This window comes from Vulpes lagopus, chromosome 3 (genome assembly GCF_018345385.1).
Source record: "Vulpes lagopus strain Blue_001 chromosome 3, ASM1834538v1, whole genome shotgun sequence".
NCBI classification, from domain to species: Eukaryota; Metazoa; Chordata; class Mammalia; order Carnivora; family Canidae; genus Vulpes; species Vulpes lagopus.
Genome location: NC_054826.1, coordinates 19,879,082 through 19,905,166, shown reverse-complemented (window position 1 = coordinate 19,905,166; position 26,085 = coordinate 19,879,082). Strand labels below are relative to the sequence as shown.

The 26,085-nt window shown below is 37.6% G+C and overlaps 1 protein-coding gene across 3 annotated transcripts in view; it reads right to left on the bottom strand.

Moving 5' to 3' along the window:
• The window catches only part of C7 (complement C7), a 53,056-nt gene extending 27,682 nt beyond the window's left edge, over window positions 1-25,374 (bottom strand). For 2 of the 3 annotated variants that reach the window (XR_005986787.1, XR_005986786.1), the window contains exons 1-8: window positions 25,214-25,374; window positions 20,492-20,547; window positions 18,268-18,343; window positions 14,183-14,324; window positions 11,924-12,071; window positions 10,644-10,782; window positions 2,708-2,878; window positions 369-612 (exon numbers count right to left, since the gene is read on the bottom strand). Coding sequence is in view for 1 of the 3 variants with exons in the window: in XM_041748607.1 (XP_041604541.1) it covers window positions 369-612; window positions 2,708-2,878; window positions 10,644-10,782; window positions 11,924-12,071; window positions 14,183-14,324; window positions 18,268-18,343; window positions 20,492-20,547; window positions 25,214-25,219 (982 nt within the window). In the remaining 2 variants the exon portion in view is untranslated. The remainder of the gene's footprint in view (window positions 1-368; window positions 613-2,707; window positions 2,879-10,643; window positions 10,783-11,923; window positions 12,072-14,182; window positions 14,325-18,267; window positions 18,344-20,491; window positions 20,548-25,213) is intronic. The other variant, XM_041748607.1, reaches the window with a different exon arrangement.
• Between the last annotated feature and the right edge of the window lie 711 nt (window positions 25,375-26,085).

Below are 26,085 nucleotides of genomic sequence, written 5' to 3'. Positions count from 1 at the left end.
AAATAAATAAATAAAACATTTTGATTTCTGAAATATAATTCTTCATTAACTTTTCCTCAAAGAATATTACTCAAGCTGAGAAATGGAAAAGGTTAAAAAGTATTCCAAAAATCCAATCAATACCCTCTGGAGATAAATGATAATAACTATTTCACATTTCAGGGGACTATCCAAAAGAATAGGCAGGCTTTTCTTAGAGCCTAAAGATTATGAGTAGAATATAATGGATTCTTACCATTTTGGATTCCTTTACAATTTAATTCTATTTGTCATATTTTAAAGCTCTGAAAGTTCAAGCTAACTACATGCCATTTCCCCCTCTAAAATCCCTACAATGATTGTATTTAATAATTTTTTTAATACTCTACCGCTTTGTTTGAGTTTATGCGAGTCTACATAAAATACAACTTTGTACTCTCCTCCTAGGGACCCAGACTGCAGATAATGTGTCCCATACTGGTCGATTAATCTTCGGTAGGCACTGTAATCATATAGAGGGGGAAGGAGGGAGAGTTCCTTCCAGAACGGTTCAGCAAGGTGTAAAAATTCCGGATTATTATTGACAAACTGAGCCACTTCCACAGTGTTCTGGACAATCAGCAACTGATAATTCTATGGGAAGAAGAAAGTAAAAAGAGTTTTAGGTTGGAGATAAGTTGAATTAGTTCCCTGTCCAGTGTCTCCATCAGCTTCCACCTCCAACCCAGACTATATGAATGTCTATTTTTGATGCATGATGAGGTCTTTTGTGGGCCCACTCACTTGAGACAATCTAAGGAATTTTTGGAATCCCAAATAAGAGTAATCTCTGAGTGATCTCTGAGTGATAACATGATAATTTCTTGCAAGTCATTTCTGACTTGAAAATCTCAAAACCAAGTTGTTACACCCTCAACTAGAAAAAGAGAATCAACTTCATTAATTTCACAAATAAGTATATAAAATGGTGTGTCCCTAGGGAGTATACATTGATAGTGACTTATAGGTAAGGTGACCATATAATTTATATCCCATCCGGAGGTCTCTCACTTCATAATGAAGGGTTTTTTTTTTTTTATTTTAGTGTAATTAACATACAATGTTATATTAATTGGACATGTATAATATAGTGATCCAACACTTCCATACATCACCCAGTGCTCATCACAAGTGCACTTCTTCATCCCCATCACCTATTTCATCCATCCCTCATCTACTTCCCCTCTGGTAATCATCAGTTTGTTCTCTATAATTAAGAGTGTGCTTTTTGGTTTGTCTCTTTTCTGTTGTTGTTGTTGTTCATTCATTTGTATTCTTAGATTCCACATATTAGGGGTGCCTGGGGGGCTCAGTTGGTTAAGAGTCTGTCTTCGGCTCTCTCAGGTTATGATCCCAGGGTCCTGGAGTCAATCCCCACATCCCTCTCCTTCTCCCTCTGCTGCTTCCCCTACTTGTGCTCTTTTGAGCTCTCTGTCAAATAAATAAATAAAATCTTTTTTTAAAAATCCCACATATGAGCAAAATCATATGGCATTTGCCTTTTCTCTGACTGACTTATTTCACTTAACATTATAATGTCTGGATCCATCCACATTGTTGTTTCATTCTTCTTTCTGGATGAGTAATATTCCATTGTGTAAATTACATCTTCTGTATCCATTTGTCTATCAATAGACATTTGGGCTGTCTCCATAATTTGGCTATTGTAAATAATGCTGCAATAAGCATAGGAGTGCATCTGTCTTTTTGGATTAGTGTCTGTACCCTTTGGGTAAATACCCAGTAGTGGTCACAATGAGGCCTTTGAACACTTCCTAAGCATCTTGTAATGATGTCCAAACAGATGTACTTTATACCAAATCCTCACTTCTGTGAACAATATAGTATAAAAATAATACATCTCCTATCTCCATAGTCAGCTTGTTAGTCATAAAACAAATAAAATCACTATTCCTTTATACCACTCTGCAATTTATTAATCAAGTTACTGACTTCAAAACTGAGGAGGGAAATACAGTTTTTAAATGATGATAAGCTTGAAAAATTCTTCAGCAGTAGATGTACATCAATTAGTACAATCTATCTCAATTGTTCAGGTTGGCCAAGATAAAGGTTTTAGTATCTCAAAACAACAAAGTATCTAAATATAAATCTTTTAACTTCCTCAGATAAAAATTTTAGTACCTCAAAAGTAATAAAGTATTTTAAAATCTTTTAGTTTCATGCACCTTCTAAGAAAGACTCTAGTATTAGTATTTAGGAAGTACATATTAATTGGATCTTTAAACTGCATATAACATTTATATAACCATGTATAGTAATCATGAATTCAAAATTTTTAAAAATTTTAACTAATAGATTTGAAAGTAATGCTTTTCTAAGAGTTTCAAATAAAAACAAATACTTTAATAAGAAAATAAAAAGGATAGGGGTGCCTGGCTGGCTCAGTCAGCAGAGCATGTGACTCTTAATCTTGGTCCTGAGTTTGAGTTCCACACTGAATATGGAGTCTACTTTAAAAAAAAAAAAAAAAGAAAGAAAGAAAAAAGAAAAAGTATAAACAAATATATTATCCAAGAGAAGTAACATGATACAATCTTACCTTTTAAAGAAATATATTACATTGTCTCTTTGAAGAAGATAATCCATTTGGTAAGTACACTTTTGTTAATGTTAGAAATATTTAAGCACTAAAATATGAAAAAGTCAACGAATATTTCATACTAACCTTGTTCTCGTGGATTTTACTGGTATGTGAAATACGATTATATGACGAAGATGATGAAGAACTGAACAAGGAGGATTCCTTACCAGATGATGTATATTCAGCTGAGGTATGTTTTACATAAGACCAACTACTGTTGTAAAATTCATAATTAAAATCATTATTTATTTTCACCTATAAAGAAAATGAAAATTTTTTCTGTGACCAAATTAAGGCCTTGGATATAACCAAATATCTTTTGCCACAGACCCTTTAACATGGATACTTTCTTCACAGTCTTCTCCAAAAAAGGCAAAGCTCTTCATTGACACATAATGACTGTGGCCCATATGTGACACATAATGACACATTACAACCGGAGCCATATGAATACAAGGGATAGAGTCCATTCTATAATTACTCTTTGTTAAGAAGGAGATATGGTATTAATAATGGCAATCCCAAGTGATTCACAGAACACATTTGTGTACCAACATCCCCCACTTTCTTTTAGTGTCAACTGTTAGCCCAGAAATTAGAAAATCAACAAAATTATACTAACAGAAAACTGAATAGCACTATGGTTCTTGATTTTTCATCTAATAGAAGGGAACAGAGATGCAAATTTTTTTCCTATGATAGATGGCAGAAGAAAAGGCCATCCCAAAAGAATTTTGAAGTAGACAACAGGATAGTCAGATGTGGCTAAGAGAGAAGTGACAGCTCCAGCACTGATGAAAAAGACAATCATTTATTTATCCCTTATTTTGTCCTAGATCAAATGTTAAAATAAAACGCCCACGGGGGCTAGCAAGTAATATAAATGTTGGAGGCATACAGTGGAAGGCAGGGTGATGAAGTGAACTCACACTGTCGAAAGAGACACCAACATTCAAATCCATCATACAGTTACCATATGTAACCATAAGTTCTAGCATTGACAGATTATATTTTTAAGAAAAGAGAGAAATATAAATCATGACACAAAAATCTCTAGATTTTTTTAAATCATAGGCAATTAATTTGCTAACAAATCCAGTCACCATGAAAATAAAGCAAGACATGCAAGATGACTTCCTCTCACAGTTTCTGCTTTGTATAAGTAGTCAAATCACTAACCGTCCTTCCACAAGCATTTGTGTTCTTGGCATATATCCATAACATCTATGTTTGAGATCAATCAAAGTATAAATAAGCACAGGGAACATTAAAATGATGGATATCAAACACTTTAAACATACACCTAAAAGGAGTGAAAATGACAGAATATCATATAGCCATTTTAAATGATGCCTGTGAAGAAAACTATTCATGTTAAATGAGAAAGTAGGTATAAATGTGATAATCCTGCTAATTACAACCATGCAAGTATATTTCCTAGTCAAAAAAGACCAGAAAGAAATTGACTTGGCTGACTGAGTGGCTCAGTCAGTTGAGCCTCCGACTCTTGCTCTCAACTCAGGTCATGATCTCAGGGTTGTGAATTCAAGCCCCACACTGGGCTCCATGCTGGACACAGAACCTACAGAAGAAGAGGAAGAAGAAGGAGAAGGAGAAGGAGAAGGAGAAGGAGAAGGAGAAGGAGAAGAGAAGGAGAAGAGAAGAGAAGGAGAAGGAGAAGGAGAAGGAGAAGGAGAAGGAGAAGGAGAAGGAGAAGGAGAAGGAGAAGGAGAAGGAGAAGGAGAAGGAGAAGGAGAAGGAGAAGGAGAAGGAGAAGGAAAGAAAGAAAGAAAGAAAGAAAGAAAGAAAGAAAGAAAGAAAGAAAGAAAGAAGGTAAAGAAATTCAGCAAATGCCATACTATATAACTTTTATCACTGCCCATCAAAATTACACATGCACACTAAGAACATGCTGGAAAATAAGAAAAGATAGATTTATTCATATCTTTTGTTAGAGCATTATTTTCATTACATTATGAAACTGGTTTGTTTAAAAGTCAAATGCAAAAATTCAGCTCAAACTGAGATGGAAAATATATTTATTATTGACTACAAAGAGGACAATAATGAAAGTGCCATTAGGGCAGCCCTGGTGGCGCAGCAGTTTAGCGCCACCTTCAGCCCTGGGTGTGATCCTGGAGACCCAGGATCAAGGCCCCTGGATCAAGTCTCATGTCGGGCTCCCTGCATGGGGCCTGCTCCTTCCTCTGCCTGTGTCTCTGCCTCTCTCTCTCTCTCTCTCTCTCTCTCTCTCTGTGTGTGTGTGTGTGTGTGTGTGTGTGTGTGTGTGTCTCATGAATAAATAAATAAAAATCTTTAAATAAATAAATAAAAGTGCCATTAGAGATTTCTACAGCCACTGGGTAGTGTCTCCATCCTATTTGGTTTTAGATAGACCTATTTGGTTTTTATCTTTCTTAAGAAAGAGAAGCTATCTATCTTCCTTTCACTGCACAGGGGAAAAAGCCTATTTTTCCTCATCTTCAGATCTGCAGTTCAAACTCTTGATTAATGCAAATAAGCCTCTTTACCTGCTTTAGTTCAGCATCGCCTGTACACACAGCTACAAGAGTCATCTTTTCCAAGGTAAAATGTGATCTTCTTAAATGCCCCTTAATTAATAATCTCTCCATCCAACTTACCATACCCCAGACTGATCCTTCCTCTGAAATCACAAATCCAAGTGTCCTATACCCTGCCACCTCTCAGTCTTTTGACTTTCATTCTATTATCACCATAGCTATTATTCAACTTTGTAGACACAAGTTTTTCCATTTAGTTTCCCTTCTTTCTCTCTCTCTCTCTCTCTCAGCACCTTCATTTTTCCACTTCCTTCCTTTCCAGAAAGACTTCATGGTTCATGACTTGAACCAGTGTCTCGCCAATGATCTTAACTCCCTTGCCTTAGATTTGCCCAGCCATCACGCTTGTACTGCAGAATCCCAACCCTGGTTCAATGCTCACAGCCAAGCTGCTCAGCACTACGATAGAAAAATCACATAACTATATATGGTACCACATCAGTCCACTCATGATTCCCAGTCTCATGAGGACCCTCAATGCAGTGCAGAAGCCTCATATTTCCATTCTCTTTCTCTCTCATTCTCTGCAGTATCTATTTCAAAATCTCTGTACCTACCTCCGTCCTCCAATCTTAGAACCACTCCCCTCACTCTCAGAACCTGATCTTCACCTCTTTCTTAACAAACATTCCCATTATCAGACAGAGGTTTCCTAAACTTCTGGCTAACAAATCCACAAACATATTTGCATTTCTTCTACTCCTCTTCTCCACAGGTGTCCCTCCTCCAGCTAAAGCTAATTTCTGTCTCATCTCTATTGTATCCCCTCCCTCTTCTAAAGACGTATTAAATTGATGGCTTATTCCCTCTCCCACAGCTTCAATTGTTCTTTCTCTACTGGCTCATTCCTATCAAACTAATATGTATTCTAACCCCACCTAAGTAAAGCATGTTGCAAGGGCTCTGCAAACACATTTCTTGGGTTCAGATTCCATGTTATCTATTATCTCTATGATTGTGGGTGAATTCTTCAGCATTTTTTGTCTCGGTTTCCTCAACTATAAAATAGAAACGACAGTACCTACATTTTTAGATTAATTATAAAGAAAAGAAGATCTGGAGCACCTAGGTGGCTCAGTTGGTGAAGCATTCAACTCTTGGTTTCAGGTCAGGTCATGATCTCAGGGCATTGGGATCCAGCCCTGTGCTAGGCTACATGCTCAGCAGAAGGTCAGCAAGGATTCTGCTTCTCTCTCTCTCTCCCTTTCCTTCTGCCCCTTCCCCCATTAACATGCACTTGCTCTCTCACTCTCTCTTTCTCTCAAATAAACAAATATTTATTTAAAAAAGAAAAAAAGAAGAAAATCCATTTTAAGCACCTGAACAATGAATACTATATAAAGGGCTCTTCATGTATGTGAGTTATTTCAATCATCATTTAAATTATTACTGGTTAGCAAGGTAGATTTAAAAATATCAGATATCTAGACTCATACCAACAAAAGAAACAGAGAATCAGATAATTAAGCATTAGTTAGAATTGCCTTTAGAATATGATTTTGTTGGGGCATCTGGGTGACTCAGTTGGTTGAGCATCTGACTCTAGGTTTCAGTACAGGTCATGATCTCAGGATCATCGGATCCAGCCTCAAGCCAAGCTCCATGATCAGTGGGATGTTGCTTGAGATTTTCTCCCTCTCCTGCTGCCCCTCCGCCTGCTCATGCTCTCTCTCTCTCTTTCTCTTTCTTTCTCTCTAAAATAAATAAATAAGTCTTTTTTTTTTCAAGAGATTATGTTTTGGGGGGGGTTTAAGATTTTGTTTATTTATTCATGAGAGACAGACTGAGAGAGAGGCAGAGACATAGGCAGAGGGAGAAGTAGGCTCTCTGCAGGAGCCCAATGTGGGACTCTATCACTGACCTTGGGATCACGCCCTGAGCCAAAGGCAGATGCTCAATCATCCAGGTGTCCCCATAAATAAGTCTTTTTAAAAAGAATGTGATTTTGTTATTTATTTGATATGCACATAGGATCTCTTTTCCAAAATATAATGAAGTACATTCAAAACTAAATACAGGAGGATCCAGGAGATAATTCATTTCCTCAACCCTAATCCTTACTTCCATCTGCAACTCATTCCAAGTTGACAATGAACACAACAGTCTCATCAGCCTCCATGCTGAACTAGCAAAGTGGCACCTTCTCTAAGAAACCATGGAGGAAGAATATGCTTATGTGTCCAAGGCTTCCTTGTGGTATGAAAAGTATGAGGAAAAAAAGAAAAATAAAAGTATGAGGGAACAATGTGCATGGTATCAAAGAAAGTGGCTTAGTCATCAAGAAACCAGGTTTGCCCCGGATAAACTACAATGTTAATAATGAAACAGAGATTATAAGATGTTTTGTTTTTATTTGTTAATATTTCTGTTCCAACAAACCAAAAGTAATTTTCCACTCAGAAGTAGCTGAATACCCACTGGTCTCAGGTCTATGTGAGCTGCAGAGAGCATTTACCACCCCCATCTACACACTGGGTTAGCACTTCAGTGACTGACTCATTGCCTATTGCTTCCGCCTCACTTCCCTCAGGCTGGATTCTCAAAACATCTCTATTCTTCACTCAATAACAGGTTATAATTTTCCTCTACCTCTGACAAACACCTTCAAACTCAAGGACTGGAAAGGCATTTCAGATGTCAATCCAAAAACCAAGCCATGCTGAAGGAAATGAATGTCAGGATTGTGCTATTATTAAATTATTTCTCTTCTTCAGAAGCTGCAGATTTCCAGCATGTCTACCTTCCAACTATGTCAGAAATTCTCTCATTATTTTCTCTGCTCTGTAACTCTCTAAATTTGACCCAAAAAAGTATATATGCAATTATCCCTCTTATAATTATGAAAGAATTATCACCACATCCTCCTAGGAATAGAGGGAAAAAACTTTCTACATATGCCTATGTTACATTCTCCCTTCTGGCCAACAGTTAAATTACAATACATATCATCCACCATGTAGAATTTAGAGTTGAGAAAGCCATTAAATACAAGATATTGGGAGAGTAAAATATACTAGAAAAAGGAAGGGCTCTGAAATATGGCAGATTGGATCCAAGCTCTGCTACTTATTAATTTGGTGATTTAGAGCCAGTCAGCTGAAGTCCTCTGAGCCTCAACTTCTACATATATAAAATAGTAAAATACCACTTACCTTCCAAAGATGTTATAAGGATTAAACATACACAAATTGCCTAAAACAGTACAGATGCCACAGTAGGTATTCAAAAATTGGCAGCTACCTTTTTTTTTTTCAGATCAGTTTCATTTTCCATTTCCATGATACAATAATTCCTTTATTTTATTTTATTTTTTTTTTTTTGGTAGGTTCAAGAGTGCTTTAATGGGGAGCGCTCCTGGGCGAGGTTCCATGACTCGGAGAGGTGGCCAGAGTCAGGGAAGTCGCCAATTCCTTTATTTTAAAGATTAATTTAGGGTGCCTCCGTGGCTTAGTCAGTTAAGCATCTGCCTTCAGCTCAGGTCATAATCTCAGGGTTCTGGGATTTTGGGATTGAGCCTTGCATTGGGCTCCCTGCTCAGTGAGGAGTCTATGTCTCCCTCTCCCTCTTCTCCCTCTCCTCTTCCTCCTTACTCATGCACACGCATGCATGCACTCTCTTTCTCTCTCAAATAAATAATGTATTTATTTATTTCAGAGAGAGAGTGACAGGGAAGGACAGAGGGAGGGAAAGAACCTCAAGCAGACCCCCCTGCTGAACACAGAGCCCAGGGCTCCATCTCACAACCCATAAGATCATGACCTGAGTTGAAATTAAGAGTCGGTCTTTTAACTGATTGAGCCACCCAGGTGCCCCTATGATGCAGTAATTCTTAAATGTAACTTATTCTATTGTAAGTCAGAAGACGATGCTGTTTATAATCAAAACTGCATTCTGAAGAGGGTTAATTTTGGTAAACAAAAGCCCTTCTGTCTGAACATCCAAACAGTTTTGATTTACAAAATTGGGGACAATAGATAAGAAGTACTGAACTGGAGATTTTTGGAATTCTGGAAAGAAGTGAGGAAGGGAGTGAAAGAAGAGGTCTTGAAAGAAGAGAACAAGAGACCAACATGTGATGAGAACAGAAGCTTTGATTTGTTGAGGTTCTAGAAGGACAGATGTTTTAAAATGGAGATGTCAAAATGTTTTTGTTGAATGTGTTAGCATGACTACAACAAAAAATTTCTCCTCTATATTCCCTTCAAATGTTTAGGATTCTCCCCCTTAAGCCATAACTCTATCTGTGTGAGTGGATTTTGTGTAGAAATCATGGAAAGAATGAGTTTCGGTGAGTATGACAGAAACAGCTTGCAAGAAGAAACCTGGAACAGAAACCCTGAGACTCTAAGCAAAATGGAAAATTCTGGCAATATAGACTAGACGTTGACAAGGATATGGAGCACAGCCCCTCCCCCCCCATTCCACACTGCTGACAGGGTCTAAATTGATGACACAAACATTTTGGAAGCTTTACTGAGTGTAACCTGTACATAACCTGCAAGGCAGCAATTCAAGCACCAGGGGTATGCCCTAGAGAAACTCTAGATCATTTGCATGGAACTCATGCACAAGAATGTGCAAGGCATTTTCATAAGAAAAAATTGGAACCAGCAATAAAAATGTCATCTACATCAGCATGAATAAGTTTCAAAACCATAATTTTGAGTGAAAAAAATTCATAGAAGAATAAGTAGGATTTACTTATAAAAATAGCCAAAAAAAAAAAAAAAAAAGCAGGCAAAACTAAATCACAAATTTTTTTTTTAAATCACAAATTTTTATTCAGGGACAAAGACATATGAGATAAACATATACAGAAAAACAAAGAAGTGATTAATACAAAACAGAAGCTAGTGGTTGTCTGGGGAACGAGAGTGGGGAGGATGTGACCAGTGAGAGGTAGATGAGAACCGCTAAGTCAGTCATTGGCAATATTCTATTTCTTAAGGTGGTTGGTGGACATAGATGAGTATTTGTTGTATGGTTTCCCTCAAACTGTATGTTTATGTTATTCATACCCTTTCACAGTTTAAAAATGAAATCTTTCACAATTTAAAAATAAAAGCATTTTTAAGTGACACTGACACTTTGGCAGTGGTAAAGAGATTGCCACAACCAGTCATGACCAGGGCCTTGAGTTATGACACCCATACAGGAATAGACCATCTAGTTTGGGGTCCATATGGTCCATGGACTTGAAAATGAGGCAAAATAATACTTCCACCTAAATGAGACAAATTAAAAGTATCACTGCCCTGAATCCCAGAGTTAAAGATATGTATCATTTTTAAGCCCATATAAAACATTTGTAAGAACTGACCAAATATTAGGCCACAAATAAATTCTCAACAAATACCAAAAAATCAGTATCACATAAGTAATGATCTCTGGCAATAATTCACAGATTAAAAATAAATTGAATCAATGAAATTAAGTACCTGGAATGTATAGGAAAGGATATTTCCACTCAGTCTATAGAAAAAATTTCCATCCCCACTAAATACTTTTCTGCATTGACCACCAAAACTTTTAGTGTTGATGACTTTGTTCTTAAACTGGCCAGTGAGTTCATTGTAACTATTTAAAAAAAAAAAAAGAAGAAGAAGAAGGAAGGAAGGAAGGAAGAAAAGACCGTTACAAACCAGAAATAGTGCTTGCTGAAAAAAGAAATTCTAGAAAATCTTGAAATATATTACAGTTAAGCATCTCTTCAAGAAAGTTCAAATAAAGAGAACAGTATCCTAAAGCACACCATACATTATTCAGCCTCCCCTGGGTAGTATAATAGGGAAAACTAATTGCTGGGGAAATCCAAAATCCCTTTAGCCTAAGAACATGTTTGGTAAACACACAGCCCTTTTGTATCTAATGGCAACAGCTGGTTTTTAGTTGAATCTATAGATAAACCAGTGCAATTAAGATTACTCTTGAGGAGAAGGAAATTTGTATGACAAATTTCAACTAAATTGCTTCTTAGCTTACTGAATGGTAATACTCTTTAGAGTAATTTTACCATTTCTCTGCTAATGAAATTGAAAATATTATAGAAAAGCCACCTCAAACTACCACTCTAAAACAAATTATTTTCAAGCCTTGATATCTCAACTTGGATCTGACCCTTAAAAGTTTTTCAGAATTCTTTTTGAAAGGACAAAATGGGTTTGTCCCAACTTCACCTGAAAATGAAAGTTTCCAGCTGGTTTAGACAATTATTTTTCAAGCCTAAATATTCCAACACACCACTTTCTCTCTTCTTTCTGTGTTCATACTCTATTACCTCTTCATTCTCTCCCTTTCCATAAGATGACCAACTATCTAGGTTTTCCCAGGTCTGAGGGGTGTTCCTGAACATATGACTTGCAGTGTTACAAGCAGGACAGTCCAGGAACAATTGGACACTCCACATTTACCAGATATATTTTCAGATATACAGTTATGAATTAAAAGTGCTCACACACCTAGCTGGCTCAGTTGGGGGAGCAGTGACTCTTGATCTTGGAGTTGTGAGTCCAAGCCCTTACATTAGGGGTAGAGATTACTTAAATAAATAAAACTTTTTAAAAATTCTTTTAAATGTTTCAGGGTATAGCAAAGAGTTCTGAGCCAAAGGCTTAGCTATTATGACTTGTTATTATACTTACTAAACCATAAAATAAAACAAAACCAAATGAAAAGCTATAACCCATCAATATGCACAGGAAGCTGCCCAGTACCTTACCCATTTCCAGTAAGTTCTATGTTGGGAGGAGGTTGATCAAGGTCACAGGAAGGTCTACTTTCTGAGTCCTCACATTTGTCTTCATCAGCACCATCCTCTTCACAATCAGAATCCCCATTGCAAACCAAAGATTTGCTGATGCACTGGCCTGTACAGAAGATAAGCCCCCACAAAAAATAACAGAGGAAGAAGGGAAAAACTACTTGGGATCAAAAAGATTTTGCCTCTAGGGCACCCAGGCAGCTCAGTCAGTTGAGCTTCCAACTCTTGGTTTTGGGCCAGGCTTGATCTCAGGGTCATGATTTGGAGCCTGGTATGGGGCTCCATGTTCAGCAGGGAGTCTGCTTGAAGATTCTTTCCCTTTCCCTCTGCCTCTCCCCCTGCTCCTGCTCACTCACTCTAAAATAAATAAATAAATCTTAAAAAAAAAAAAAAAAAAGATTTTGCCTCTGACCCCAACACTGCACTAATATTCTAAAGTGATTTTGAAATCAATCCTCAAGATGTCCAGGAAAGGACTGGTGATTATTTTGGTCCTCATAACACACAAAATTGATTCTGATCTCAGCTAGAAACAAAATGGAAAATAAAAACTGAATTCAAATTCCAGGCTCTCACCCATAATCAAGCTGTTTGTCTGAGTCTTCCCAAAATCAAAAGGTGCCAACCACTGGGAAGACAGATTGACATCCTGCCCTTCAACTTTCAGCTTATTTTTTGTAATTACTGACCAAGATGGCAAGGCTCTGTTTGTTTGTTTTTTTGGTGATTTGATGTATAAGCTTTTGAGAACATGGAAACTGGGTCAAAAACTTAAAACCCAACATTTCTGTGCAAGGCACTCTTCCAGATGTTAGAGTACAAATATAAATACAAATGGTAAGCTGGGATTTTCATATACTTTACAATCTAGTAGGAGGGACTATAAAGACTTAGATCATTATAGACATAGATCCCACTATGTAATTGTTATGGTAGATGTACATCCCAGGCACCAAGGAGGCACTGAAGGGTACTAAATGATCTAACCCTTGCCTACCTCCCCAGCATCATCTCCAACTATTCTCCTAGCAGCTTCCTGTGCCCTCATCACACCTACATGAATTAAAGGCCAGGCTTTCTGTCATCTCCTCTGACCTTGCACTTATAGTTCTCTCAGCCTAGAAGGATTTCTGTACCTGTCACGTACTTGTCCTTCAAGAATCAAATTAAACATTATTTTTTTCTTAGAAATCATCCCTATACCACAGGCTGTAATGCATGTCCTTCGTATACATCCTCATGGTATGCATTACACACAACTGTTCTGATGGTATTTCATGCACCCCAGTGTGGTCTCACTCAATCCAATGCAACTAACATTTGTTGAGAGTCTACTATGTACCAGGTACTTCAGATGCAAAAATTAAAGGATTTTATCCATATCCTCAAGGAGTTCACAAGAGAGATAACCAGGTCAACAAATACTCCAGATTACAGATGGTATGATGTACATGGGGAACACAGAGCAGTGACTTGTTAATTATCTCTATCAGTTGGGGAAATAAGGAATGCTTCCTTAAAGAGGAGTCATCTGATTTGGGTTTTGAAAGTAAAATAGGGGTTCCACAGGTATTGTCGAGGGGTACTTCTAACATAGGGATTATTTATGTACTATTCTGTCTGTAAATTTTAATATTTTTAAAAGAAGAGGTTTTGTATTTCATTTATATATCCACAATCCTCACCACTATTTCTGGACCATATTAAGAATAATAAATATTTGCCAAAGGTCGTTGAATTAATCTGACTGCACAAATGCTACATAAACAATAGGTCAAATAATAGTGCCAAAACTTGAAATTATGTTTCAATCACCCTGTACATAGGAGTGATCTGTATTGCTTCTTAACTAGATAATTAGAGTTACTTTTCTGGTAAACATAATAATAACTTGGGCAGTAACATTGTTTTTGCCCAATCTTGATATACCAGACTCTCACATCTTCAACAAAAATACAATGTCAAGAACTGTTTGGGTCTGTCAATAGCCGTATTTCCTTTCAAAGAAGCAAAGAGTATCTCCACCTTTATTACCAGATGAAATAATGATATTGCATTTGAAATAATGATAGCTGAGTGTGTAATAAGCCAATAAAATTAATTTTATGTCAATATAAATTCAGTAAAACTGAACAAATAAATACTGAGCAGGTTAATCAAATAACATTTTGAATTTACACTCTGCATGGAGTTTCCAAAGCTATGGAAAACAAATACCTGAGAAACACCTGAAACGCTCTCCACATCCCTCTTCTGTCGGACATCCTCGTGTAGGTTCACATGGTTGTGTTTCAAATGCACTTCCAACACATGGATGGCCGCCATACTGCCCATAAACAGCAACTGACCTCCTGTGAGTCTAAACACAAAACAGATTGTGCTTTTTAATATCTCCTTTCCTTTATCTGAGAAACAAAATCTGAGAGAAATTAATACAATTGAAGAAACATTGTTCAGGAAACTGTTCTGGTGCACAGATGTAAAACCTCCCAAATCAATAAACCCACAGACCTACTTGTCCTTGAGTACAATGACTCTTGGATTACTATTTATGAAGCACTCCCAGCCATATATTTATTTATTCTCAGGGTTGAGTGTAAAAAAAAAAATCAGTGAATCTTCAAGAAAGTAACTTGAAAGAGTTCTCTGGGTAGACATATAAGCAAATAGGTTGATATAGATGATTAATGTTTTTGCTCAAGCTATGTGTCAGGAGCTAACTAGAAGGGTGACACAAATTTTGCCAGAGGGAGAGAAGGATCTCGAGAACCAGGGCTAAGGAGAAGTAAAGTTAGAACAACCTTTGGAAAAGTGGTGGAATCGATTTTAGTTGGATGTTAAGCCTTCTTCAGGAAGGCAAGGCAAAGCAAAACAATCTAGAGAGAGTTATATGTGAACATGGAAGTCAGATTTTCAGTACAGAAATCTTGGTAGTCCAAAGGTGAAGCTACCTCTGCAATGGAATTCTACTAGATAATCAAAATCATTGGCCTTTGAAATGGGAAAGGCCAAAGGCAAATCTCTGGGAGACAAAGTATGGGAAAATAGAGGAAATCATCAAGCCAACTAAGAAGCAACTAATTCGTCATAAAAGTCACTTAATCAGTGTGAAGGCATGTATTTAATATTTAAACAAAAAGAAAGGTCCACAAAACCCTGTCCCTCCCCAACAGCAATCAGATACATCATACAAGCCTCTTCCTATACTCACCTTTTCCCTATTAAAAAAATAAATAAACACAATCTGGCATTCCAGAGAATTTTAATGGTAAAGACGAATGGGGAAGACAGGATATACAAACTGATGTGGGGCCAGGAGTGGAATGGTCAAGAAATAATTCCTGAGATGTTGGTGCTTATATCCTTAGTGCTCAAGGGAGAGGGGATGTGCAGAGTATCAGATCATAAATGTGTTTCTACTTATAAAACCATTTTGCAGGATTTCTCTGGTGCTTATCATTGGGTTCCTTATTAACTATCAGTGAGATGAACAGGCAGTCATGAGACCCTTTAAGAATGTAGCAACCAGAGGCACCCACGTGGCTCAGTTGGTTAAGTGTCTGCCTTCAGCTCAGGTCATGATCCCAGGGTCTTGGGATTGAGCTCCACACTGGACTCCCTGCTCAGCTGAGAGTCTGCTTCTCCGTCTCCCTCTGTCTGCCTCTCCTCCTGCTTGTGCTCTCTCTCAAATAAATAAATAAAATCTTTAAAAAAAAAAAAAAAAAGAATGTAGCAACCAGCACATATTTGATCCTTATGGGAACTCTGCAGGCCATAGGTCAGCCTTCTGGGCTAAACGTGAACACATTTCTACTTCTTTCCCTCATCACAAACCAAGGTTGAATCTCCTCATCCATCTTAAACCAGGTTAGAGATGGAGATTCTTTCAGACAAAGGGTCGCAGTATTGCAATTTGCTCTTTGAGCAGTTTTGTGTCAGCCTGGGCCTGACACTGGCACCTTCCATTAGATCTAAGCAGAGATGCCATGGAGGAATATGACTGGGGAATGGAACACAGTACAGTTCCTTAATAAGTTTTTAGTTTCTGTATTTAATTGTTGAAGATCTCTCTCTTATGTGTCTTATTAAATTATCCTTTTGTGAAGTTCCAAAGCACAGATTGTGTTGTCTAAATAATGCTTCCCTCTCTCTGTATATGAGGATCACTTTGATGGCTGCCCACTGTGGACAGTCTCATTCTCACTTGACAAATTCTGAACTTATGACCCTATTTTCATTTTCACTTGTCTCTTTCTGGGTGAAAATTTTGTTATTATAATCTAGGGATGTAATCATTGCATGATGACCTTCTCGCAAAGAAAAAAATTATTAATATGACAAATACCTTCCATCTCTTTCTTATTTTTAAATTATAAAAAGTTTTCCTGGGATCCCTGGGTGGCGCAGCGGTTTGGCGCCTGCCTTTGGCCCAGGGCGCGATCCTGGAGACCCGGGATCGAATCCCACGTCAGGCTCCCGGTGCATGGAGCCTGCTTCTCCCTCTGCCTGTATCTCTGCCTCTCTCTCTCTCTATGTGTGTGACTATCATAAATAAAAAAAAATAAAAAATAAAAAAATAAAAAGTTTTCCTTATTTGGTGTTTCACTTTTGCCTTGTTATTCAAGTACCCATTTGCTTGTAATCAGAGTAGTCATCTATTTGCCCAAAGCCAAATTCTACATTTGTGTAACTTGTTTTGTAAATATCACTCATGTAGGTACTAAATGCTTGACGAAAATGATGATTATGATGATGCTTCAAAACAGAAATTATCTTCTGTAATATGGTTCTGTTATTTTAATAATTAAAAAGTGATTTTTAAATACACATTTTTATTCAAGCTGAACCACCTTTAAAATATTCTGCAAATATAGAATCATGTTGTGTACCTGAAACTAATATAATGTCATATGTTAATTATATTTCAATAAAAACATATTTAATCATTCAAATGTTTAGAACCTTTAAAACAAACATTATATTTTTGGAATTTATCCTGAGAAAATTATCAGAACAGAGGACAGATTTCTTTTTTTTTTTTAATTTTTTTTAATATTTTATTTATTTTTTCATGAGAAACAGAGAGAGAGAGAGAGAGAGAGAGGCAGAGACACAGCAGAGGGAGAAGCAGGCTCCATGCAGGGAGCCCAATGTGGGACTCCATCCTGGTTCTCCGAGATCACGCCCTGAGCCAAAGGCAGACACTCAACTGCTGAGCCACCCAGGTGAGAGGACAGATTTCTATGTACAAAAATGTTCACTGAAGTTTTATTTATAATAATGAAAATGTAGATAACCTAAATCTCAAACAACAGGAAAGTGGATAAATAAGACTGATATACTCATATAATGGAAAATAATACAGCTGTTAAAATTCATGCCAAAAGTATAACTTTAAAATAGTAGAGTTGTGGAAGCCTACATGGCTCAGTCAGTGAAGAGTCTGCCTTTGGCTCAGGTCATGATCAAGTCCTACATCAGGCTCTCTTCTCAGCGGGGTTCTGCTTCTATCCTTCTATCCTTCTATGCTTCCCCCTGCTCTATCTTTCTTTCATGCTCTGTGTTTCAAATAAATAAGTAAAATCTTAAAAATAAAAAAAATAAATAAAATAGTAGAGGGGTGCCCAAGTGTCTCAGCTGCTTAATTAAGCACCTGGCTCTTCATCTTAGTTCAGGTCTTGATATCAGATTTGTGAGTTCAAGCCCACAAGCCCAATGTTGGGCTCCATGCTGGGTGTGGAGACTACTTTAAAAAAAAATGGAATATAGGGTACCTGCCTGGGTCAGTCAGTGGAGCATGCAACTCTTGATCTAAGGTTTGTAGGTTCAAGGCCCATGATGGGTGTAGAGATTACTTAAAAGCAAAATCTTTTTTAAAAAAGTGCAAAATGTTTCACTTTTCATGGTCATTCAGTATTCCTTAGGTAAAACAAAGCAGCTATGCTGTACTTGTTAGTGCTTGTTTTAAAATAACAAGTTTAACCCAATAAGTATAAAACAGATTTTGAATTACCTACTAACTTCATTTCATGCTCTTCAATTTCTCTAATAGTTAAATAGTGAATTGCTTTATTCTATGTATATTTCTAGGCTCAAATGTAAGATTTAGAAAAGTCCTGCAAGAAAAATAAGAATGCAGAAATTACTTTATTACATTATTATTAAAGTCATACTTTTCTCCCTTTAAAATTACTAAATATATTTTTAAGAAACAAAAAAATAACATGCCAAAATATCATTTGTCCATATGTAAGCTATTTCTGCATATAAACAATAAATACAAATTTTTTGTATGGTCCTACCTGAGTCTTGGTACACCCGTTGCATTCTGACCATGGGGCATAGGTATCCCACTGGCAATTGACTGGAGAGGCAGCTCTGTCAAATTGTTATAAATCAGGTGGAAAGATAAGAGAGGAGGACACAAAAAATAGTCAAAATTAATTTTTAAAAATTGCTTCACAATTTTTTAGGAGGCACCAAAAGCATCCCAAGATACTTAAAAATATAAGTGGAAGGGACCAACTTTTGTAGAGATTAACATTTATTAAGCATCTATAAGGTACTAGACACTATTTAGACACCCAAGCTGTAGACACAATAAGAGATGGGTCACTGACAAAAATGAAGATATATAATCATAATACAATAATACAAACACAATCCATAATATATCTAATTTGAACAATTTCTTGACAGAAATGTGTACAGTATAATATGTTGTGAAAATAAAGATAACTGATTGTTCACATTTGGGAGGGTAGGTGAGAACATATTGGAGGAAGGTATTCGGGCCTTTGAAAAGATTCTGTTTTTTTGTTTTGTTTTGTTTTGTTTTTAATTTATGATAGTCACAGAGAGAGAGAGAGAGAGAGAGAGAGGCAGAGACACAGGCAGAGGGAGAAGCAGGCTCCATGCACCGGGAGCCTGACGTGGGATTTGATCCCGGGTCTCCAGGATCGCGCCCTGGGCCAAAGGCAGGCGCTAAACCGCTGCGCCACCCAGGGATCCCAAAAAGATTCTGAATAATGAATTAAAGAACTATACAGAAACTCTTAACTAGAAAACAAAAAGCTCTAAAAAGACCTTATGAGAAGTGAGAAACTAAAAACTGGCAAAGACTAGAGGGACAGAAATTTATTTCTAAATGCTCCCCCTGTTCATTTAGGCTATTTCTCAAGAACACACCCAAGTAGGGTCAATTTGAGCTTAAACAACTCTGCTCCATCAAAATACATGAAAAATGGAGAGTGGGTTCTCATGTGATACTTAACTCCAGCTCTGTCAAGAAGATCACATGGCTAAGTCCTAAAGGATACCTCACCTAAAAGCACATTTTACAAGGTGTAAAGGAACTCAGACTCTTGATGTCTCAATTTCAAGCACATTCCTAGCCTTGGAGACACCTGGAGTCAAGGTGATATGTGCTTATCTTAAGCCTGTGAGATGACGCTGAAAGTAAGGGGTCCCATCTGTAGCATGTGTGCCTCACAGGCTTTCATGGAGCCAACCTTGCTAGTCTTCATCTTGACATGGCACCAACGATCCAAATGCCTCAGTGTTTTTGACCCTTAAACAATCTGAACTTGCTATTTTCCTGTGTTGTATCCCAGGGACAGGCAGAGGCCTTCCCCCACACACCAAGGTTTAGGAAGGGAAGCTAGCTTGGCCTTCTCCCTTCTGTTCTCCCATAATACCCCATGCAGACCTTTCCCAGAGCCCTTAGCACATCTGTAGTGAAACCAACTCTTTCAAGATCTGATTCACCCAATGGACTCTCAGTACCATTTTGATCCTCTTTATGTCCCCTGTCACTACCACAGGTCCTGACACATATTCTGATAGCTTGATAAAGTGAACTGACCCGGTCCTATCCCATCAAACTGACAGTGAAAGCACAAGACCATGGGTAGATGTTGGCTTTTTTCCAGGTCTCAACTGTCAATCATAAATAAATAAAAATTAAAAAAAAAAAACTGTCAATAAACCTAATTTCTTAAAAAAAAAAAAAAAAAGAAAGAAAGCTCTCAACCAGATGGGAGCTACCCTTGTAGGAGCATAGCATAAGGTATAGACTTGTCAAATCACTATGTTGTATACCTGAAACCAAGATAACATTGTGTATCAACTATATTTCAATTAAGGAAAAAAGAAAAAACCTCTCAACCTTTAAAATCCAAAGAATGTTTTGCAATGAGAACATTTAAAGATCAAATTGTACTCTAAGTTGTGTCGATTCTAAGGTTGGTGCATTTCTCTGAATTGCAGGTAAAATCATGGTACTGGGACAAGAAGAAAACCCTGAGGTATTTTTAGTCTTCACGTTTCTTCCTTTTAAGGAATAAAATAAAACAAGAATAAGGATAAAACAAGCTTTTCCTATCATTGCCTTTTTCAAAATGTGGAAAGATAAAGTATTGAAGGAATAAAGTTGTTCAGACTGCAATGTAAAAATCAGGCCATACTAAAGAACTTTCTAAAAATAAAAAAATTAATGATTTCCAACACAATCCAAAACATTCTCACCTTGAAAAAATTTGGAAATCTCCTGTAAATCCCACCAAGATGAACAAAGTTATTACCTGAGGGGGAGAGAATAAAGCATTACTTTAAGTTTGCATTTCTTTAATGAGTTGAAAGTGAATACATTTGTACAACAAGTTAAGATTTGTGAGTTGGGAATATAAGGAAGAAAAGTACCATGGACAAGTCTCAACTCTGCTTATCCTTTAAACTTCCATTTTAAATAAAAGTTTAATACTTTTATTAAACTCTGTTGAGCTCACCTCCTACTGTTCATTTCTGTAAAGACAACTTGGGGCCTGGGAATATCATGGCCAAACAAACAGAAAATTTAACCCATTAGTACATTTCTTTAGGGATCTTTTAATTCCTTTCTCCACTCCTTCGCTCTAACTCCCACACTCATAAGGACACCCAGATAGGAGGAAGCCTAGAAGACAGACCAGCCAAGAGTAAGGAGTTAAAAGGGAAATAAGCTTCATAAATGAAGAGTCAACCCAAAGTTAAAGCACATCCCTAGCCAGAGGGGCAGTGAGGCTCTCCAGGCCCCTTAGTTCTGCAGGTGGCTCAGGTTTAAAACACCTCTGAGGCCTTCTGTAACCGTCTCTACATGAAAGCACCAGCCTAAATATTGAGGATCTGACAGGTCACAAAATTGTATCTAAAATGGGGTTACAGGGATCCCTGGGTGGCGCAGTGGTTTAGCGCCTGTCTTTGGCCCAGGGCGCGATCCTGGAGACCGGGGATCGAATCCCACGTCGGGCTCCCGGTGCATGGAGCCTGCTTCTTCCTCTGCCTGTGTCTCTGCCTCTCTCTCTCTGTGACTATCATAAATAAATAAAAAAAAAAATTAAAAAAAAAATATTTAATAAAAAAAATAATAAATAAATAAAAAAATAAATAAAAAATAAAATGGGGTTACATTTTGTTCAAAAAATCAAACATGTATTAAACACAAATCTAGAGAGTCACCTGGGTGGCTCAATGGTTGTGTGTCTGCCTTCAGCTCAGGTCGTGATCCCCAGGTCCTGGGATCGAGTCCCACACCAGCCTCCCCTGCAGGAAGCCTGCCTCTCCCTCTGCCCATGTCTCTGCCTCTCTCTGTGTGTCTTTCATGAATAAATAAATAAAATATTTAAAAAAGAAATCTATAAAGAAATATAACAACGGTTAATAGGATTTTTCTGGGATGAAATTATAGGTGATTTCTATTATCTTATTTTTACTTTTATGTATTTCCATACTTTGACCACCGAATATGTGTCCAGGAATATAATTCAAATCTTTACTGAAGACTCTTTGAGAGTATCAAATGTATTCAATTTATAACCCGGTGTAACAGTCCTTAAAACCATCTTACCCAGATTTTAACAGGCCAATATTCTTTCTCTTCTCCCTCAAAGCTTTTTTTCTCTCCATGTAGTTGTGGAGTGGCTTCCCAACATTTTTTCCAGACCCTTCTACTTTCCTTCTTGGATTACTTACTGTCTTTTTTTTTTTTTAAGATTGTATTTATTTATTCATGAGAGACTGTGAGAAAGAGGCAGACACACAGGCAGAGGGAGAAGCAGGCTCCATGCAGGGAGCCCAACGTGGGACTTGATCCTGGGACCCCAGGATCAGGACCTGGGTCGAAGGCAGGCGCTAAACCGCTGAACCACCCAGGGATCCCTACTTACCGTCTTTTTACGTATCTTTCTTTCAGTTGTAAAATTGTAATTGCATACTTCTGCTTTTTATTGTTCTACAAAGCTTTTAGCCTGTTATTTTGATTGGCATAACCAAAACCCTAATAGCTGCGGGCATCCTGGAAATGAGTGAACAGTGGTGGCAAAAGTTGTAAATACTTTTCTGACTTTTCAATAAGTTTGTAAAGCAGTGTCTTTTAAAGGTTGTTGTTTTGTTTTTTAATTAAAAACTACAAGTTTTTTTTTTCCTTTTTAAATGATGTATTTAACTCTGTGCCATGTCAACTCATTTTTTCTGCCTGTAGGAAAGCCTATTTCATAGCTTTACTAGTCACTCCCAGGCACTAACTCTCACATTTTCAGAAAACAAAAATTCTGAAACAATCTAATAGTCAAATTTCAATTCAGTATCCAATCAATTCACTATCCTACTCCAGGGTCCTGGATGCTCATAACAGGGGTGAGAGGGTGTCTCCTTCAGAATTCTTTCTCGTTCTTTTTCTTTTCTTCCTCACCTCTCCAAGCTCCCTCTGTCTTCTTCAAAGTCACAGCAGCAGGAATGAAAGGGGCAAAAGCCAAAAAGGGTCTTGTGTGACTGAGCCAGCTGGAGATCATGATGGTAAACCAGGATGTTTGAATGTTGATTCTTTATCTCCCACTGTGCTTTTTGTGGTTCTTTGGATGCTCCCCTCCGCCCCATTGCAGTTCTACAACCACTGTACTCTGGTACAAATGATTAATCTCTTTGTTCATGACTCTGGATTCTCACCAGTGCTTGCCTCGTGGGAGTCCTTTCCCCTACGGATCCTACCTGTTGGGGTTGCTTCATCCTGCAGGCAGTTTGTTAAGCAGAATCCCTGGAGACCCAAGTCTGGCTCCTTCCCAAAGGTCCACTTTGAGTCTATAAGATACTTGCACATGTCCTTATCCTGTCAGACTCTAGATGTCCAGGATGTAACCAACCCTGCTGTGTTGATTTACTCTGCTAAAGGCAGACCAGTGAACCAACCTGTGGCTTTAGATTTTCCCATATGTGACTAGAGTATCATTCCCTGATATGGAAATGTTGGGGTTCAGAGCAAATGGTCAAGAAAGAATTCTTGAGACATCTACAGTGCAAAAAGGTGGTTTTATTAAAGCAGGAGGACAGGACCCACGGGCAGAAGGAGCTGCACTGGAGTTGTGATTGGTAATTAACTATATACTTTCGAGTTGGGAGAGAGATAAAGATATTGTAAGTATCTAAGGAATTTTGGAACCAAGGTTTCCTGGACCTTCAGGGGGCCCAGCTACTGTCTAATAATACCTTAGTCATGAGACCCTTCAGATGTATATCACTGGGCTATATGCTTGGAGGATGATTGCTAACATGTATCTTGGGGTGGGGGAGAATGGGAGTAAAGAATAAGGAAATTTCCAAAGGAATTTTTATTTTTTTTATTTTTTTTTATTTATTTTTTTTTCCAAAGGAATTTTTATATGCTAAAATAGACTTACAGAATTCTGTGGGGGGTCAGGATAATGTTAAGCTAAGATTGCCTTTTACCCTCAGCAAAGTGTCAACAACAAGGCAGCTGAGTTTCTAGAGAAAGGTCACTATTTGTTTCAAGGACTTGTCGATGGGCTATAGACAGTAAGGAAACTTAATTTTTTCTTTGGTCTTTGTTTCCCACATCATTCCCTATATCTCCAGTACTCTAAGGGGTTGATCTTGTATACTTTTAAGGATAGGTATACTCAAAGTGTCACCCGACAGAAGTAAAGCTACCTTTTTTTTTTTTTCTTTTTTTGAGAGAGTGAGAGAGAGAACATGAGCCAGGGCCAGGGAGAGGGATAAGCAGACCTTATTGAGCTCAAAGCCCGATGCAGGGCTCAATCTCATTACCCTGAGATCATGACCTGAGCTGAAATCAAGAGTCTGCCATTTAACCAACTGAGCCACCCAGGGGTCCCTAAGCTCCCTTTTTGTAATACTGCATTTCCTGTCCAGTATCTCAGTCTAAAATGTGGGGATACTCAGCATTCTTTGTTCTTGGCCTTCAACTCTCAGCCAATGCAGGCATCATGAAAAGATTCACTCTTAACATTCTTAACAGCTTTTCTTTTTTTTTCTTTTTTTTTTTTCTTAACAGCTTTTAAAACACATTTTAAAAGAAATTCAACCAAGTTTTAGGGAATATACTTTTTTTTTCTCATCAGGCCTGCCTTTGTCAACACCTTTTCCCATATATATACTCTTTATTATAACCTGTGAAGATCTGCTTATTACAAGGCAGTTCTCTTCATGAGTTATATAAGCTGAATCTATTAACCAAAAGAATGCCTTGAAATTTGCTAGCTGGGTCCCTGAAAATGAAGCAGTTATCATTTCCCAACTTCAGAAAGAGTATCTTAACAAATGGGTAAGATAGAACAATCACAAATTAATAACAAGTGATGCAAAAATAAGTTGAAGTTGCTGTCTCTGGTCCTCTCACTGGTTGAATCGTAATTTTCCTAACATTTGGCTATGTTGTATTGGGGCCAACAAGTATATTTGGTAAACCTTTAATTGCATTCCATCCATCTGTATCCTCCACTCTCACATTCCTGATATTTCATCAAGGATTCCAAATTCTAAAACTCCAGGACTCTTACATAAGTCAAGTCATGGGGGCTCATGGCATGGCCCCAAATCAAACAAATAAACAAACAAAATACACTGGAAGGAAGTTTTCCCTAAGAAATAACAATGGTATTATTGTATTTCTTAATCGTTTTCTCAGGACTTTCATAAACATTGCCTCCAGTCTCTGGTTCCCAGACCTCTGAACCAGTAATTTTACTGCAAAACAAAAGAAACAAACAAAAAATAGAATTCACTTTGGCCGAATTGTTAAACATATTTAAACAAGGATTTTTTTGTTGTTTTAAGTTACCCCCAGATCTTTGTCTTTCCTATTTCCCCATGTCTTCTCCTTATTTGAGTCATTTTGGTTAAGCCTCGCTCCCTTTTGAGATTGCTTCGTTCACAAAAGTAATGAAATTATTATCTTACCTTCATGTTTGGAAAAACATTCAGGGCAGAAGAAAGGAAGAAAACTTCCAGTGAGTGCCCAGTGAATTTTCAACAGCAGGAAGAGCCCAGCAGCCTGCTCCCTCTCTCTCTCCCTGCTGGGGATTAACTTGGCACTCATAAACAGAGCAAGTGGTTCTAAGACTTAGCTCCTACCCCAAGCAGATTCTCTGGGGACACCAAGAGCCTGCCCCCGGACTTAGTCTGTGTTTTGAAGCCAGATGCATCTTATCAATTTACACAGGCCTTAGCTATAACCAGCTGGAACTATTTGGAAGTATAGTTCTAAGAAAACATCTGTAAATCAAGAAAGGCAGCAAATGTTCTCAGTTCAATGTTTATATGATTTTCAACCAAAGGAGACTTTATGTAAGGCAAGGGATAAACCCCCTTCCTGTTTCAATCTTCTAAACTAAGCGGCTGTTTTCATGATTCTCTTAAAGGGTGTTGTACACCAAACTTTGAGATTAAACACTGTGAGAAAAAAGATATAAATGCAGTTCTGTCACTCAGGATATAAATGGAACATTCTGGAGTGGAATCTCCACCCCTCCCCCCAACAAAAAAAAGGAAAACAATACAACTATACTATATATATATATAGTATACTATAGTTGTGTATACACACACACACACACACACACACACACACACGGCGTAACACAGTATTACATTCATTTCCTCGTGTTTGACTTTCACAGAATGGTCAAAAACAGCATCATGTTTTGCAAACATTGAATAGCATCACCAATTTCCCCCAAGTTCTCCCCTTAATACTTTTTGGAGATCACTGTTGGAAAGTTCCTATCGTTGGTCATCATCATCTGTCCATTATCTCTTCCCCCATTATTGTC